This window comes from Ictalurus punctatus, chromosome 16, assembly GCF_001660625.3.
Source record: "Ictalurus punctatus breed USDA103 chromosome 16, Coco_2.0, whole genome shotgun sequence".
Lineage (NCBI taxonomy): Eukaryota > Metazoa > Chordata > Actinopteri > Siluriformes > Ictaluridae > Ictalurus > Ictalurus punctatus.
In genome coordinates this window covers 4062915-4081942 of record NC_030431.2, presented here as the reverse complement: position 1 = coordinate 4081942, position 19028 = coordinate 4062915, and the positions used below count along the sequence as shown (strand labels likewise).

General features: G+C 40.0%; 2 protein-coding genes across 40 annotated transcripts in view; both read right to left on the bottom strand.

The window, feature by feature from the left end:
* LOC108276785 (protocadherin beta-16) overlaps positions 1–19028 on the bottom strand; it is a 210794-nt gene that overhangs the window by 66128 nt on the left and 125638 nt on the right. The window contains exon 1 of one of the 39 annotated variants that reach the window (XM_053686772.1): positions 14710–17476. The exons of 34 other annotated variants lie outside the window; for them this stretch is intronic. In XM_053686772.1, coding sequence (XP_053542747.1) covers positions 14710–17148 — 2439 coding nt within the window. In that variant the 5' untranslated portion in view covers positions 17149–17476. 4 more of the 39 variants (XM_053686783.1, XM_053686785.1, XM_053686784.1 and 1 more) reach the window with 4 other exon arrangements.
* Positions 3172–6949, bottom strand: LOC108276794 (protocadherin gamma-A8-like). The gene has a single exon (XM_017488766.3). The coding sequence runs from the start codon at positions 6411–6413 to the stop codon at positions 3963–3965; it is 2451 nt and encodes an 816-aa protein (XP_017344255.1). The 5' UTR covers positions 6414–6949; the 3' UTR covers positions 3172–3962.

Here is a 19028-nt window from a genome sequence, read left to right as displayed (position 1 = left end):
CCTTACCAACTCTGGAGAATCAGCCTCATCCAAAATATTATTTCCCTTCATAGCGCGCTGCATAGTCTCTGTAAAACTCGGGTCCATCACTAAAACACTTTGTCCTCCAAGTGTAGAATATTTACAGCCACTCTTCCTCGAGTCAGTCGTCATACAAGCATCATAATTATACATGTGCGGCAGAGTTCCAGTAACTCCTGTGTCTGCGTAACCGGGTGGATAGTACGGAATAACTGGGAGATTGGAGTGATGGAAGACGCGCGATTGTCTCCACCTGTAGATCTTTACTGATATTATAACTACTACAGTTGTGATGAAAAGGAAAGAAACAGCAGCTAATGCTAAAACTAAATAAAAGGTGAGGTCATCATTATATTGTTTGGCGTGCGTAAAGTCGGTGAATTCTGAGAGCACTTCAGGGAAAGTGTCCGCTACAACTACATTGATGTTCACTACAGCTGAGCGAGATGGCTGTCCGTTATCCTCCACAACTACAGTAAGCTTTTGTTTGACAGCATCTTTATCAGTGACCTGGCGCACAGTTCGTATCTCTCCATTCTGCACTCCCACTTCAAACAGAGCCCTGTCTGTGACTTTCTGGAGTTTGTAGGAGAGCCAGGCATTCTGTCCAGAGTCCACATCAACAGCCACCACTTTAGTGACCAGATAGCCGACATCTGCTGAACGAGGCACAATCTCAGCAACCACAGAGCCACCAGTCTGTACTGGGTAGAGAACCTGAGGAGCGTTGTCATTCTGATCTTGGATTGTAATTTTTACTGTCACGTTACTACTGAGTGGAGGGGAGCCTCCGTCCTGCGCTCTGACGCGGAAATGGAAGTCCTTTAACTGCTCGTAGTCGAAAGCGTGCACTGCATTAATGACTCCACTATCAGCACTGACTGACACATATGATGATACAGGAACTCCATTGACAGTGCTCTCTTCTAAAATATAAGAAACTCGAGCATTCTGATTGGAGTCTGCGTCACTCGCCTTCACTGTGAATATAGAGAGACCTGGTGTGTTGTTCTCCACCACATATGCCTCGTAATTCTTTCTCTCAAACACAGGCGCGTTGTCATTTACATCTGATATGTGTAAACGGAGAGAAATGCTGCTGGAGAGTGAGGGGACTCCCTCATCAGAGCAAGTCACAGTGATGTTGTACTCAGCTTCTCTCTCTCTATCCAGATCCTGATCTGTGAGCAGGCTGAAGAAATTTTTGGACGGAGATGTGATTGCAAAGGGAATATTTTCACTTATAATACACTGAACCTTTCCATTTTCAGCTGAATCCGGATCATTTACGTTCATCATTGCAACAACGGTGCTAGAAGGAGATTCCTCCGATATAGAACTGGCCTTTGACAAAATACTGATTGTCGGTTTATTATCGTTTATATCCAACACATCAATAATTACCTTACATGAGTCCGATAGCCCTCCTTGGTCCCTGGCTTGTACATCAAGTTCATAATGGCTTGTTTTTTCAAAGTCACCCTGTCCTTTTAACGTTAATTCACCGCTATTCTGGTGTATAATAAACATTTCATTCACATCCTCCTCATTGTTTGAAATGTAATAAGTCACCTGTCCGTTCGTTCCTTCATCAGCATCAGACGCGCTCACGGTTGTCAATTTAGTGCCTTTTGGTGCGTTTTCAAGCACTGAGGCTTTATATATTTTTTGCGTAAAGACAGGACCGTTATCATTAACATCTAGAACAGTAACGTGTATCTGTACAGTACCAGACAGAACCGGTTCACCTCCATCCATCGCTGTCAATAATAATGTAAGCCTTTCCTGCTTTTCTCTATCGAGTGGTTTTTGTAAAACCATTTCAACGATTTTTCCACCACCTACGTGGTTTTGCAAATCTAAAACAAAATGATCTGTCGGTTTAAGTAAGTAGCTCTGAAGGCCGTAGGTACCGACGTCAGCATCCATTGCTCTCTCTAACATGAATCTCGCTCCCGGTACAGCCGACTCGCTTATTTCAAAACGAATTTCCTCCTTCTGGAAAAACGGCGCATTATCATTAATGTCGGTGATTTCGATAGTTATTGTGTACCGTTCCATTGGACTCTCGAGAATCATTTGTAGATGTAAAGCACACGGAGTCTTTTTTGCACAAAGCGACTCTCGATCTATTTTTTCTTTAATGAGAAGCGAGCCCCTCTCTCTGTTCAGCTCTATATATTCCGTGCTGTCCACTGTGTAAATGCGCGCTTTCCCAGATTTCAATCTTTTTATATCCAAACCCAAATCCTGAGCAATATTTCCAACCATCGAGCCTTTCCCCATTTCCTCCGGTATGGAGTAGCTGACCTGCGCGATCACGGAGCGAGAAGAAAGGAGGATGAAGAACAATACCGTGTGCCAAATCACTGCGTCTGCCATTTTCCCGGCGGTTCAGAAGATCAGCAGAAAAAAAAATTTAATTCAATTTTAAAATGTTTGATATCTGTGCATATCCACGGAAAATCCACGCTCTGTTTCGGGTAACGGATTTTAAATAAAATGTTCAACACCGTGTGCGCAAATACCGTCCTACAGCGAAGCGTTTCTCTCTCTGGTCTGAGGTTTGCTAGGGGTGGGTATGGGACATGAAGGCGCAAAATTTAAGCTTCCTTGATAAACAGCGGCCCTTTGAGTAAAAATCAAGAATTGCACTTTGATTTAATATCAGTCCGAAAATGCAAATAGCAATAATATTAAAGAAATAACTTTGATTTTGACGTAATTGTGAACATCCATTTATCAGGCAGAAATTTTCAATTTTTTTATGTTTTATTTTAGCTATTTATTTTAACCAAATTTCTGCTGGATTGCACTTTGTTTTGTGAAAACGTTCTGCTTTGTAAATATCTTTTAAAATTTCACAGCCTTATTTAGGAGACAATAAACCAGCGTGGATGTTTCCCCCGGAACTAACGGCGAGGAAGATAGGGAAGAAAAATATTTACGTTAAACCTACTACAATCACATGACCTAGAGTTGAAAGCCCATTCATAAAGGTGTAAGTACTACCTGAACAGTTTGCTGCCAGACAATATTCAAATCTTTATAGAAAGCCAAAAACGCAGTTAGACATGAGTTCAGTATGGCGAGTTGTGTCGCTGTTCAGCATAAATGGTTCTGAAAATATCTAAATTACAGCAGCCAAAGAAAACTTGTTTAAAACATAATAAACACCACGTAGGTATTTAGGAATATTCTCTTCGATGGAGTCTATTTGTAAAAAAAAAATATAAAAAATAAAAAATAAAAAATACACAAAGCCATCAAGAATCGATACAACAACTCTACCCAAAAGTATTTTAGTATTCATAATTTAAAGCTTATTGTGCCCGTATAAAATAATACTCATCTTTAAACTCTGTTGATTTCCTGCATTGGAAGTACTGCTTTGTAAACTGTGGCACGTATCTGTAGACATGTCTGAGTTTAACCTGTTGAATTACTTTAAATTATTCGTAATTAAATTTAAATACATGATCACATTCGTGAAGTTGTCCCTTGCTGTCCTGAATTGTGCTATAAATAAATATCGTGTTCAGTATTTAGTAACACACGGACTAATCTATAGTATACTGATTTTTAATGGAGATAACAAACACTGAGGCGATACTGTAGAATGGAAAATATTTGACAACGTGTATGTTTCAGGGTTATGAAAAATGGACAACTTGCAAAATTGTCTGATGGTTGCAAAAAAAAGGAGAGAAACGCAAAACAATTTCTAGTTTTTTAAAATTCTTAACAATATTTTTTAGCGGGTCAAGTTAACTGTATTGTGCTGAAGAAACCACATAACTAATTAAATGTACAACAGAATACTGGTGACTGAAATTTACTGGAAACTTGTCGACGAGGGTGTAATAAAGCAACACAGTGTATGTCAAGGTGACAAATATGCCTATTGTTCACTATATAAATGTTTGAATAAAGTCACAAAGCTATAAACAAGCCCTTACCAACTCTGGAGAATCAGCGGCATCCAAAATATTATTTCCCTTCATAGCGCGCTGCATAGTCTCTGTAAATCTCGGGTCCATCACTAAAACATTTTGTGCTCCAAGTGTAGAATATTTACAGCCACTCTTCCTCGAGTCAGTCGTCATACAAGCATCATAATTATACATGTGCGGTAGAGTTCCAGTAACTCCTGTGTCTGCGTAACCGGGAGGATAGTACGGAATAACTGGGAGATTGGAGTGATGGAAGACACGCGATTGTCTCCACCTGTAGATCTTTACTGATATTATAACTACTACAGTTGTGATGAAAAGGAAAGAAACAGCAGCTAATGCTAAAACTAAATAAAAGGTGAGGTCATCGTTATATTGTTTGGCGTGCGTAAAGTCGGTGAATTCTGAGAGCACTTCAGGGAAAGTGTCCGCTACAGCTACATTGATGTTCACTACAGCTGAGCGAGATGGCTGTCCGTTATCCTCCACAACTACAGTAAGCTTTTGTTTGACAGGATCTTTATCAGTGACCTGGCGCACAGTTCGTATCTCTCCATTCTGCGCTCCCACTTCAAACAGCGCCCTGTCTGTGGCTTTCTGGAGTTTGTAGGAGAGCCAGGCATTCTGTCCAGAGTCCACATCAACAGCCACCACTTTAGTGACTAGATAGCCGACATCTGCTGAACGAGGCACAATCTCAGCCACCACAGAGCCACCAGTCTGTACTGGGTAGAGAACCTGAGGAGCATTGTCATTCTGATCTTGGATTGTAATTTTTACTGTCACGTTACTACTGAGTGGAGGGGAGCCTCCGTCCTGCGCTCTGACGCGGAAATGGAAGTTCTTTAACTGCTCGTAGTCGAAAGAGCGCACTGCATTAATGACTCCACTATCGGAACTGACTGACACATATGATGATACAGGAACTCCGTTGACAGTGCTCTCTTCTAAAATATAAGAAACTCGAGCATTCTGATTGGAGTCTGCGTCACTCGCCTTCACTGTGAATATAGAGAGACCTGGTGTGTTGTTCTCCACCACATATGCCTCGTAATTCTTTCTTTCAAACACAGGCGCGTTGTCATTTACATCTGATATTTGTAAACGGAGAGAAGTGCTGCTGGAAAGTGAGGGAACTCCCTCATCAGAGCAAGTCACGGTGATATTATACTCAGCCTCTCTCTCTCTATCCAATTCCTGATCTGTGCGCAGTGCAAAAACAGTGTTAGATGGAGATGTGATAGTAAATGGAATATTATCACTGATTTCACACTGAACTTTGCCATTTGCTTCCGAGTCTGGGTCATTTACGTTAATCATTGCAACGATATTTCCTGTTAGAGAGTTTTCTGTTATGGAGCTAGCCATGGATAGAATAGAAAGAGTTGGTTTATTGTCGTTTATGTCCAAGACATCGACAATTATCTTGCATGAGTCCGAGAGACCGCCTTGGTCCCTGGCTTGAATGTCAAGTTGATAATTGCTTTTAGTTTCATAGTCGATGTGTCCTTTTAGTGTTATTTCGCCATCATCTTCATTTAGGTTAAACACATCTTTCACACTCTTATCTGTGTTTGAAATGTAATAAGTCACCTGTCCGTTTGTTCCTTCATCAGCATCAGATGCGCTCACGGTTGTCAATTTAGTGCCTTTCGGTGAGTTTTCGATTATTGAGGCTTTATATACTTTTTGTGTAAAGACAGGAGCGTTATCATTTACATCTAGAACAGTAACGTGTATCTGTACAGTACCAGACAGAACCGGTTCACCTCCATCCATCGCTGTTAATAATAATGTAAGCCTTTCCTGCTTTTCTCTATCGAGTGGTTTTTGTAAAACCATTTCTACATTTTTACCTCCGTCTCCATGAGTTTCCAGTTCTAAAACAAAATGATCTGTCGGTTTAAGTGAGTAGCTCTGAAGGCCGTTAGTACCGACGTCAGCATCCATTGCTCTCTCTAACATGAATCTCGCTCCCGGTACAGCCGCCTCGCTTATTTCAATCCTGATTTCCTCCGTCTGGAACAATGGCGCATTATCATTAGTGTCCGTGATTTCGATAGTTATTGTATACAATTCCATCGGGTTTTCAAGAATCATTTGAATATGTAGAGCGCACGGAGTCTTTGTTGCGCAAAGCGTCTCTCGATCTATTTTTTCTTTTATAAGGAGCATTCCTCTTTCTTTATTCAGCGCGATGTATTCCGTGCTATCCACCGTATGAATTCGTGCTTTCCCAGAATTTAACCTTTTTACATCCAGACCCAAATCCTGAGCAATATTTCCAATTACTGAACCTTTTGGCATTTCCTCCGTTATGGAGTAGCTGACTTGCCCGAGCACGGAGCGAGAAGAAAGGAGGATGAAAAACAATACCGTGTGCCACATCACTGCCATTTTCTCCGCGACGCCTGAGATCCTCAGAAAGAACAATGCCATCCAGTATTAATATCCTCGCAACGAGTGTAAATCCACCGTAAGCCCGTTTACAAAGATGTGAAAGACTCTTTCAACACTGCGCACGTAAATCCTATGCGAAATAAAATCCTTTCTTTCTCTCGTCTAGGAGTTGCTGTGGGTGGGTGGATGTGGGGCACAAAAGTGCAAAATCGAAGCATCCTTGATACACAGCGGCCCTTTGAGTCAAAATCAAGTATTGCTGGTTGATTTTAATCGAAGGTTTAAGAAATTAAATTGGTAATTGCAATTATATTTATATACGCGTATTAAACATCACTATTTTATCGGAATCATTATTAACGCTGCATTAGATCGAAACGGAAAACATCTTCCTACTTTTTTCCTTCAATTTGTTTTAACCTCCTCCCTACTTTGATCAAACTCACTGTTGCCAGTAACTGCAATAAATTAACAAATAAATAAAATAACATGATTCAAAATGTACATTTCTGGTTAATGTCTGTCAGAGAAAAAAATACCATTAAAGTGGCTATTCCAATAACAAAATACACGAATTACCGAAGAGATTAAAAAAAAAAAAAAAAAAAAAACACAACAAAACTAAACAAAAAACAGATCATGAAATACAGCCAATATCCTAACTTATGCCTCCCTATAGTATGACTGATAAACGCCATGTGAAATCCTCTGGCCAAAACAAGTCGCTTTGAAAATGACTACACTACTGTACACAAGAAAATGTAGTTGGATATTTAGCAACCATGTAATTTAAATCATACACCGGATTAAACAAACAAACAGCGATAAAACAGTTATCACACATGGCGTTTCTATTTAAAACATGTCCAGACGTAAGTAGTTTCTATTCACTATTCATTGTAGATAATGAATAGTTTCGGGATGAGGATATACAATAACAAACGCTTACCATTTCAGGAGAATCAGGATCATCTAGAAGATTATTTTCCTTCATAACGCGCTGCATCGTTTCTGTAAAACTCGGGTCCATCACTAAAACACTTTGTCCTCCAAGTGTAGAATATTTACAGCCACTCTTCTTCGAGTCAGTCGTCATACAAGCATCATAATTATACATGTGCGGCAGAGTTCCAGTAACTCCTGTGTCTGCGTAACCGGGTGGATAGTACGGAATAACTGGGAGATTGGAGTGATGGAAGATGCGCGATTGTCTCCACCTGTAGATCTTTACTGATATTATAACTACTACAGTTGTGAAGAAAAGGAAAGAAACAGCAGCTAATGCTAAAACTAAATAAAAGGTGAGGTCATCATTATATTGTTTGGCGTGCGTAAAGTCGGTGAATTCTGAGAGCACTTCAGGGAAAGTGTCCGCTACAACTACATTGATGTTCACTACAGCTGAGCGAGATGGCTGTCCGTTATCCTCCACAACTACAGTGAGCTTTTGTTTCACAGCATCTTTATCAGTGACCTGGCGCACAGTTCGTATCTCTCCATTCTGCGCTCCCACTTCAAACAGTGCCCTGTCTGTGGCTTTCTGGAGTTTGTAGGAGAGCCAGGCATTCTGTCCAGAGTCCACATCAACAGCCACCACTTTAGTGACCAGATAGCCGACATCTGCTGAACGGGGCACAATCTCAGCCACCACAGAGCCACCAGTTTGTACTGGGTAGAGAACCTGAGGAGCATTGTCATTCTGATCTTGGATTGTAATTTTTACTGTCACGTTACTACTGAGTGGAGGGGAGCCGCCGTCCTGCGCTCTGACGCGGAAATGGAAGTCCTTTAACTGCTCGTAGTCGAAAGAGCGCACTGCATTAATGACTCCACTATCAGCACTGACTGACACATATGATGATACAGGAACCCCATTCACAGTGCTCTCTTCTAAAATATAAGAAACTCGAGCATTCTGATTGGAGTCTGCGTCACTCGCCTTCACTGTGAATATAGAGAGACCTGGTGTGTTGTTCTCCACAACATATGCCTCGTAATTCTTTCTCTCAAACACAGGCGCGTTGTCATTTACATCTGATATTTGTAAACGGAGAGAAGTGGTGCTGGAAAGTGAGGGAACTCCCTCATCAGAGCAAGTCACGGTAATGTTATACTCTGCTTCTCTCTCTCTATCCAGCTCCTGATCTGTCAGCAGGCTAAAGAAATTCCTGGACGGAGATGTTGAAGTAAATGGGATATTTTCACTTACAGTGCAGTGCACTTGTCCATTTGCTCCTGAATCCGGATCATTTACTTTGATCATTGCTATCACTGTGCCAAAAGAAGACTCTTCGGATATAGAACTAGACATAGAGAGAATAGTGATAGCCGGTTTATTATCATTTATATCCAACACATCAATCATTATTTTACAGGAATCAGAGAGTCCTCCTTGATCCTTCGCTTGAATATCAAGTTGAAAATTACTTGTTTTTTCATAGTCAATCTGCCCGTTTAACGTTATTTCGCCATTATTTTGATTTATAGTAAACACATCTTTCACACTCTTATCTGTGTTTGAAATGTAGTAAGTCACGTGACCGTTTGTTCCTTCATCAGCATCAGATGCGCTCACGGTTGTCAATTTAGTGCCTTTCGATGAGTTTTCGATTATTGAGGCTTTATATTCTTTTTGTGTAAAGACAGGACCGTTATCATTAACATCTACAACAGTAACATGTATCTGTACAGTACCAGACAGAACCGGTTCACCTCCATCCATCGCTGTTAATAACAATTTAAGCCTTTCCTTCATTTCTCTATCGAGTGGTTTTTGTAAAACCATTTCTACATTTTTACCTCCGTCTGCATGATTTTGCAATTCTAAAACAAAATGATTTGTTGGTTTAAGTGAGTAGCTCTGAAGGCCGTTAGTACCCACGTCAGCATCCATTGCTCTCTCTAACATGAATCTCGCTCCCAGTACAGCCGCCTCGCTTATTTCAATCCTGATTTCCTCTGTCTGGAAAAACGGAGCGTTGTCGTTTATGTCCGTGATTTCTACGGTAATTGTGTACATTTCCATCGGGTTCTCAAGTATCATTTGGAGATGTAAGGCGCATAGGCTTGCTTTAGCGCACAAAGACTCTCGATCTATTTTTTCTTTTATAAGAAGCATACCTCTTTCTTTATTCAACTCGATGTATTCGGCGCTATCCCCGGAAAATACACGCGCCTTTCCAGACTTCAGTCTTTTTAAATCTAATCCCAAATCCTGAGCAATATTTCCAACGATCGAACCTTTCGCCATTTCCTCCGGTATGGAGTAGCTGACCTGCCCGAGCACGGAGCGAGAAGAAAGGAGGATGAACAACAATACTGTGTGCCACATCACCGCAGCGTCTGTATAGAAAACCTCAAAAAACGAATTCGGTGTTATTATCCTTATAAACAGCAGTCATCGAGTGTAAATCATAAATTAACTGCTCTTTAAATTTTTGCGCGCATATAATCCACCAAGACTGCAACGATGCAGAAAATGTGCGGCGAATCCTTTTCTTTCTTTGATTATTCGGGATGCTGTGGGCGAGTCTGGGGCGGATATAGACGGATTTAGAGCACCGTAAGTAAACAGCGGCCCTCTGAGTGAAAAAATGGTAACTACACAATTACCACCATACACCGATGGACGTCAGGACAACAGTTTATTAAAAGTATACTTTGTCTGTAAACAACGCTTTTTGATCTTCACGTCATATCTACGGATCTCTGTAGAAGCATATGCAAAAGAAAAGGAGTTGAAACGCACTGTATAGTGAATTTTGCGATAAGGAGAAAAGAAGAGAATAAAATCGGTTGAGTCTTGACTGGTTTCTTGGGTTACAGCTGAAAATGTATTTCTATCTGACAGTTTATCTAGAAACATAGATTTTTGTTCATTTGATGGTGTTTCCTAGTGAAAAATCCATTACACTATGACATTAATATTAAGACTAACTGAGTCTCAGTCAGAAATCTAAAACGCTGCATTTCATTTCAAGCTTAAACATTCTCATCCCCCTTGAAATGCTCCACTTTAACTGTATCAGCCTAATTAAGGTGTATTACAATTTAAAAAGTCCAGGCTTGTGATATATTCTTATTTAATGCAAAAGGCTGAAACTTTTAAAGGCTTTGCTGTGAGCAACCAATCTCATAGTCAGTGGAAATCAGGCAAACAACTATTGCAAGATGTAAAATATGAATTATTTGCCTCTTTTAGAGCTGGAGAAGGGAATCAAAAGATGTGGGGGATGAAAGGAGATGAAAAGTGTTTTTGGCATTTGAACCAAATAGACCAGCATTTGGACCAAGGAGAAACTGAGATACACAAATCCTACCTAAATACATTGACAAAAAATTGTTTATACTTTAATGCTTCGTGATCATTCATAATAATCATGATAACATTTCTAAACATCTCTAACATTTTTTATGGTTTGATCCTATTGAAGTTAAGTCAGTCAAACTTTTCCACTTTTCCACTAAAGATACGTCCAAATGTAATCCAACACAGAATTTAACAATAATTTCATTAATTTTATATAAATAATTAATTTCAATAACCACACCAACTACATGACAACTGAGTTTAGAATTTAATACACAAAGGAATCCATATTGTAGCTATTTTAAAAGGAGAACACAGGGCACATGAATAGTGTCCAATTATTATGCAAAATTATTGGTTATTTTTTGGATTATTATAAATGGCCGACAGACAAAATTGTCTGCTGTTTGAAAAGAAAAACAGATACTATATTTTGATATTTAGGTTAGTATGTTGTAAAGATTCAATCTAATCCATATGGTGCTGAAGAAACTGACTTTCCCACTAAGTAAATGAACATTTATAAAGTGCTGCAGATTGTCGTTAAAGTAGAAATTCGACCACGAGAGACGAAACAACATAATGTAAAGATAATGTATTTCAAGGTGACAGATGTGCCTATCTTTGGGCATTTAAAATGAGATATGATATCAAAGCTATTAACAATCCCTTACCAACTCTGGAGAATCAGGATCTTCGAGAAGAATATTTTCTTTCATCGCGCGCTGCATTGTCTCTGTAAAACTCGGGTCCATCACTAAAACACTTTGTCCTCCAAGTGTAGAATATTTACAGCCACTCTTCCTCGAGTCAGTTGTCATACAAGCATCATAATTATACATGTGCGGTAGAGTTCCAGTAACTCCTGTGTCTGCGTAACCGGGTGGATAGTACGGAATAACTGGGAGATTGGAGTGATGGAAGACGCGCGATTGTCTCCACCTGTAGATCTTTACTGATATTATAACTACTACAGTTGTGATGAAAAGGAAAGAAACAGCAGCTAATGCTAAAACTAAATAAAAGGTGAGGTCATCGTTATATTGTTTGGCGTGCGTAAAGTCGGTGAATTCTGAGAGCACTTCAGGGAAAGTGTCCGCTACAGCTACATTGATGTTCACTACAGCTGAGCGAGATGGCTGTCCGTTATCCTCCACAACTACAGTGAGTTTTTGTTTGACAGCATCTTTATCAGTGACCTGGCGCACAGTTCGTATCTCTCCATTCTGTGCTCCCACTTCAAACAGTGCCCTGTCTGTGGCTTTCTGGAGTTTGTAGGAGAGCCAGGCATTCTGTCCAGAGTCCACATCAACAGCCACCACTTTAGTGACCAGATAGCCGACATCTGCTGAACGGGGCACAATCTCAGCCACCACAGAGCCACCAGTCTGTACTGGGTAGAGAACCTGAGGAGCGTTGTCATTCTGATCTTGGATTGTAATTTTTACTGTCACGTTACTACTGAGTGGAGGGGAGCCTCCGTCCTGCGCTCTGACGCGGAAATGGAAGTCCTTTAACTGCTCGTAGTCGAAAGCGCGCACTGCATTAATGACTCCACTATCAGCACTGACTGACACATATGATGATACAGGAACTCCATTGACAGTGCTCTCTTCTAAAATATAAGAAACTCGAGCATTCTGATTGGAGTCTGCGTCACTGGCCTTCACTGTGAATATAGAGAGACCTGGTGTGTTGTTCTCCACCACATATGCCTCGTAATTCTTTCTCTCAAACACAGGCGCGTTGTCATTTACATCTGATATGTGTAAACGGAGAGAAGTGCTGCTGGAGAGTGAGGGAACTCCTTCATCAGAGCAAGTCACAGTGATGTTATACTCATTGGCACTCTCTCTATCCAACTGATCAACTGTGAGCAGGCTAAAGAAATTTCTGGATGTGGATGTGATAGCAAATGGAATATTTTCACTAATAATGCATTGAACTTGACCATTCGCAGCTGAATCAGGGTCATTTACTTTCATCATTGCTACAACGGTTCCAGAAGCAAATTCTTCTGATATAGAGCTGGACATAGACAGAATAGTGATAGCTGGTTTATTGTCATTTATGTCCAACACATCAATAATTATTTTACATGAGTCGGAGAGTCCTCCATTATCTTTAGCTTGAATTTCAAGCTGATAATTGTTTGCTTTTTCAAAGTCAACCTGCCCGTTTAACATAACCTCTCCAGTATGTTGAACGACAATAAACAAATCTAACAAACTATCCATTGTTTTTGATAAATAGTATGCCACCTGACCGTTAGAGCCTTTATCTGCGTCAGAGGCACTCACGGTGATTACTTTAGTTCCTTTATCTGCATTTTCTATTAGTGTTGTCCTGTATATTTTTTGTGTGAAGACAGGAGCGTTATCATTAGCATCTAGAACAATAACATGTATTTGTACAGTACCAGAGAGAACCGGTTCACCTCCATCCATCGCTGTTAATAATAATGTAAGCCTTTCCTGCTTTTCTCTATCGAGTGGTTTTTGTAAAATCATTTCAACACTTCTATCACCCTCTGCATGATTTTGCAAATCTAACACAAAATGATCTGTCGGTTTAAGTGAGTAGCTCTGAAGGCCGTTAGTCCCGACGTCAGCATCCATTGCTCTCTCTAACACAAACCTCACTCCCGGTACAGCCGACTCGCTTATTTCAAAACGAATTTCCTCTGTCTGGAAAAATGGCGCATTATCATTAATGTCCGTTATTTGGACGGTAACTGTATACATTTCCATCGGATTCTCAAGTATCATCTGGAGATGTAAAGCGCAAGGTGTTATTTTAGCGCATAAAGACTCCCGATCTATTTTTTCTTTTAAATGAAGCATACCTCTTTCTTTATTCAGCTCGATGTATTCTGTGCTATCTCCGGAAAATATTCGTGCTTTTCCAGTTTTCAGTCTTTTTAAATCTAATCCCAAATCCTGAGCAATATTTCCAACGATCGAGCCTTTCGACATTTCCTCCGGTATGGAGTAGCTGACCTGTCCAAGCACCGAGGGAGAAGAAAGGAGGATGAACAACAATACCGTGTGCCACATTGCCGCGGCGTCTGTATAGAAGACCTCAAAAAACGAATTCGGTGTTATAATCCTTATAATCAGCAGTCATCGAGAGTAAGTCATAAATTAACTGCTCTTAATATTTTGGGCGAATATAATCCACCAAGTCTGCAAAGATGCAGTAAATGTGCGACGAATGCTTTTCTTTCTTTGATTTTTCGGGATGCTGTGGGCGAGTCTGGGGCGGATATAGACGGATTTAGAGCACCGTCAGTAAACAGCGGCCCTCTGAGTTAAAAACTGAGAACTACACGTCTTGTAGTAGGCGAAATTTGCATTTTCGTTAATAAGATTAGAATTCGAATTAATATCTCCTTTTAGGAAAGTTAAAAGTATTATTATTATTACTATTATTACCTGGACTATATGTAACGAACTCCAAAGCCAGTCCTTAATCACTCTATTATTCTAACCTGATGACATGCACTTCACGTTAGTCCAGTCTCTGTATCGAAACAATAAAGCATTTCTGTCGTTAACATCATGAATCAGTTACTTGTATCTTGTATCGGTGTGCAGAAACCAAAGATATATATTATTTGTTTCATTATTACCTATTTTTTAGACAGCAGTTCCGTTGACACAAAGATTAAGACACACAAAGAAAGGTATATCTGAAATAATTATGAATGATTGACGGTGTCAAGCGATATACAGAAACTCGACAGATTATTCCACTCATTGAAATCGTTTAAAATATTTACTAACCCACAAATAAATAAAAGTGTTACAAACTTTAAAAGGTAGAAATTGACATATGGACTGCAATATCTTCACATTCATGAAATATAACACTGTCATCTTTACGTAAGACTCTTGGAACACCTTAGTACATTTTCAAAATCTGCAAGTAAGCAACAAAGATTACATTGGCATATACGTGATATTTGGTTGGTATTATATATGTGTAGGATACATGAAGACGTTACTTATTATAACAAGCCCTTACCAACTCGGGAGTATCAGGGTCTTCTAGAAGATTATTTTCCTTCATAGCGCGCTGCAAAGTTTCTGTAAAATTCGGTTCCATCACTAAAACACTTTGTGCTCCAAGTGTAGAATATTTACAGCCACTCTTCCTCGAGTCAGTCGTCATACAAGCATCATAATTATACATGTGCGGTAGAGTTCCAGTAACTCCTGTGTCTGCGTAACCAGGTGGATAGTACGGAATAACTGGGAGATTGGAGTGATGGAAGACGCGCGATTGTCTCCACCTGTAGATCTTTACTGATATTATAACTACTACAGTTGTGATGAAAAGGAAAGAAACAGCAGCTAATGCTAAAACTAAATAAAAGGTGAGGTCGTCCTTATATTGTTTGGCGTGCGTAAAGTCGGTGAATTCTGAGAGCACTTCAGGGAAAGTGTCCGCTACAGCTACATTGATGTTCACTACAGCTGAGCGAGATGGCTGTCCGTTATCCTCCACAACTACAGTGAGTTTTTGTTTGACAGCATCTTTATCAGTGACCTGGCGCACGGTTCGTATCTCTCCATTCTGCGCTCCCACTTCAAACAGCGCCCTGTCTGTGGCTTTCTGGAGTTTGTAGGAGAGCCAGGCATTCTGTCCGGAGTCCACATCAACAGCCACCACTTTAGTGATAAGGTAGCCGACATCTGCTGAACGAGGCACAATCTCAGCCACCACAGAGCCACCAGTCTGTACTGGGTAGAGAACCTGAGGAGCGTTGTCATTCTGATCTTGGATTGTAATTTTTACTGTCACGTTACTACTCAGTGGAGGGGAGCCTCCGTCCTGCGCTCTGACGCGGAAATGGAAGTCCTTTAACTGCTCGTAGTCGAAAGAGCGCACTGCATTAATGACTCCACTATCGGAACTGACTGACACATATGATGATTCAGGAACTCCATTGACAGTGCTCTCTTCTAAAATATAAGAAACTCGAGCATTCTGGTTGGAGTCCACATCACTGGCCTTCACTGTGAATATAGAGAGACCTGGTGTGTTATTCTCCACCACATAGGCCTCGTAATTCTTTCTCTCAAACACAGGCGCGTTGTCATTTACATCTGATATGTGTAAACGGAGAGAAGTGCTGCTGGAGAGTGAGGGAACTCCCTCATCAGAGCAGGTCACAGTGATGGTATACTCAGCTTCTCTCTCTCTATCCAATTCCTGATCTGTGAGTAGGGTAAAGAAATTATTTGACGGGGAAGTGATCGTAAAGGGAATATTATCGTTAACAGTACAGCGAACTTGTCCATTTGCACCTGAATCCAGGTCATTTACTTTCATCATGGCAACGACAGTATTAAGTTTTGATTCTTCGGATATTGAACCGGACTTAGAGACGATTGTGATTGCTGGATTGTTATCATTAATATCCAGAACTTCTATAATTACCTTACATGTGTCAGAGAGTCCTCCTTGGTCTCTGGCCTGAATATCTAGGTGGTAAATGTTAGATTTTTCATAATCAATCTGACCGTTTAATGTAACTTCTCCACTTTCCTTATTTACAACAAAAATGTCAGCCAAAGAAATGTCCACTGCGTCAGAAATGGAATACAACACATGGCCGTTGGAGCCTTCATCCGCGTCCGAAGCACTTACTGTTGTCAATTTGGTGCCCTTTATTGCATTTTCTATTATTGTAGCCTTATACACTTTTTGTGTAAATACAGGGGGATTGTCATTAACATCCATTACTGTTATATATATTTCCATTGTTCCCGACAGCCGAGACTCACCATCATCATACGCCGTCAACAACAAATGAATTTTTCCTTCCTTTTCTCGATCAAGGGGTTTTTGTAAAATCATCTCTATATTCTTCTCACCGCCTGATTCTTTGTCTAAAACAAAATTATCCGTGGGTTTAAGGGAATAGCTCCGAAGTCCGTTTATTCCAACATCCGGATCAGCAGCTTTACCCAGCACGAATCTGGCACCGTTCATTGCTGACTCGCTTATTTCAAACCTTATTTCATTCTTCTGGAAATTAGGGGCATTGTCGTTTATGTCCGTGATCTCCACTGTAACAGAATATAACTCCATCGGGTTTTCCAGAATCATTTGGAGATGGAGCGCACACGGGGTTAATTTCGCGCAAAGAGACTCCCGGTCTATTTTCTCTTTAATCATAAGCAATCCGTTGTCTCTGTTTAGTTCGACATATTCCGTGCTCTCGCCTGAAAAGATTCGCGCTTTCCCCGATTTCAGTCTTTTTAAATTCAAACCCAAATCTTGAGCGATATTTCCGATCATCGATCCTTTCGCCATTTCCTCGGGAATAGAATAAGTGATCTGCCCGCACGCGCAGTCAGAACAAAAGACGAAGAAAAGCAGGAGCGAGTGCCACATCGCCATAGTGGATATTTCCTTCTTTGTGATAAACGGCCTTACACGCAGTAATACTATCATGTAGATCAGGTTTGAATCGCTAGAAAGCAAATATAAATTCCTTTTTATTAAAACGATTGTAATCCGACATCGTGTTAAGACTGTGCGTGAGAAAAGCCCGTCCTCTCTCTCTCTGAAACAGTGGGACGACGACGAGGGAGGGTTTGATAATTTTAACCCCAGTCGCAGTCCATCGCTGTTAAACAGCGGCCCTGTGAGTCAAAACTAAGAACTACGAATAAATCCCTAATATGTCATAAACCTATAGCAAAGTTAGATCTGGTAATAAAACTCATTATCTCCTAGAACGTACCCAAGACCGATGAAATAATAATAATAATAATAATAATAATAATAATAATAATAATAAAAAAGTGTATTTTTTAATTTTACTGTTGTTCTGCAAATTCTTGCACATTTCTCAGCTGTAAATTAAAATTAAAATTCATTAAAATTATAGAAACTAGCTGCGTGGAATTTACTTGCTTCCTCCACTATTCCCGCTTCTCCGTATCTTCGTCCTCCTCCTCCTTTTCATAATTTCAATATTTCTAAACGAGCCATTAATTACTTTTATATGTATCAGAATTTCTGTCTCTTTAAAACAGTTTTCTAAAAAAAAATCCATGCATCAGTCTAATTCTCAATCACGTTATTGATGAACTTAAGATATTTTATGATATGATATTTGATATGATGTGGTTTAATATGATGTGATGTGAAATGATCGCTAGATATAACCATTCAGAACACAGGGTAAAGAGTAAGGATTTGGCGCTGTCCAATACAATTGGTACTGAAAGCTAAAGTATAATTGCTAATTGCAAATAGCTTGAAGCTGATACTTCCACATGGACCTGCAGGATATTTTGCTTCTCCAACCTACATTGGCTCTGCTAGCTCACAAATTCAAACTATGAAATTGATTAAAATATCTATCTTACACTTAAGATACGTAAAACAGCCAAACTCACGAAGACTGGATTCAGATGAAGGTTTATTAGCAGTCAGCAAGACAGCAAATAACCCGTACTGGTAGCAGGAATGGAGATGTAGCTTGCACCAAGGTTCTGTTGGTTACAATGTTCTTTATATTCACTTCAGGCATGGCACCATATCTAACATTAACCACTCATATATGGTTCCCCTTCTTGTACATCCAATCACAATCTGCCACACGTACCCCAGTAACGTAATTTCCCATTATCTCCAAGAGACCCTAGGTTTACTCATTTAATACTGCTATAAATTGCCCTTATCTCTTGCTTCAGTCCATCATAATTTTTAACAGTTACACTGTAGGGTCTTTTATTTTTTTCTAGCAGTTAGTTCCTTATCTACTTTTGAGCTCTTTCTACCTCGATTGAGCAACAGACTTTTCTATTGTCTGGCATGAGTGAATATTTTAATGCTTATCTGCACGGTACAGTTGCTCCTCTTTTTCTACTTGGCCATCTCTTCTATCTTTGCTCCTTGTCTGGCCCTTGTTAAAGTCAGATTTGTGATTGTAACTTATTCTATATTTTAAGCATTCTTCTGACTTAGACATATGGGCAAACATCAGCCCTGGGCCTTCCAAGGTGAACCCTGGACTTCCACAGACAGTTGATAGACACAAACCCGACTCTCACACTTTTCCCACTTTTCTCATGGTGTTCATCTCTTTTGCACCTAAGTGCATTGCAAACTTCACAATGGCCTTTATGTTAATAATAATAATGATAATAATAATCTACCCAATACACATACTGTGAAACTTTATTCTGTAAAAGCAAAGGGTAATGTTTCTTTTTTATTAAAGATAAATGTTAATAACCTAAATTTCCTCTGTGTCTGTGTGTGTGTGAACTTTTCACCTGTGCCTGGGTACTCCCCTCTTCAACAGTTCATCTGTAAGAACT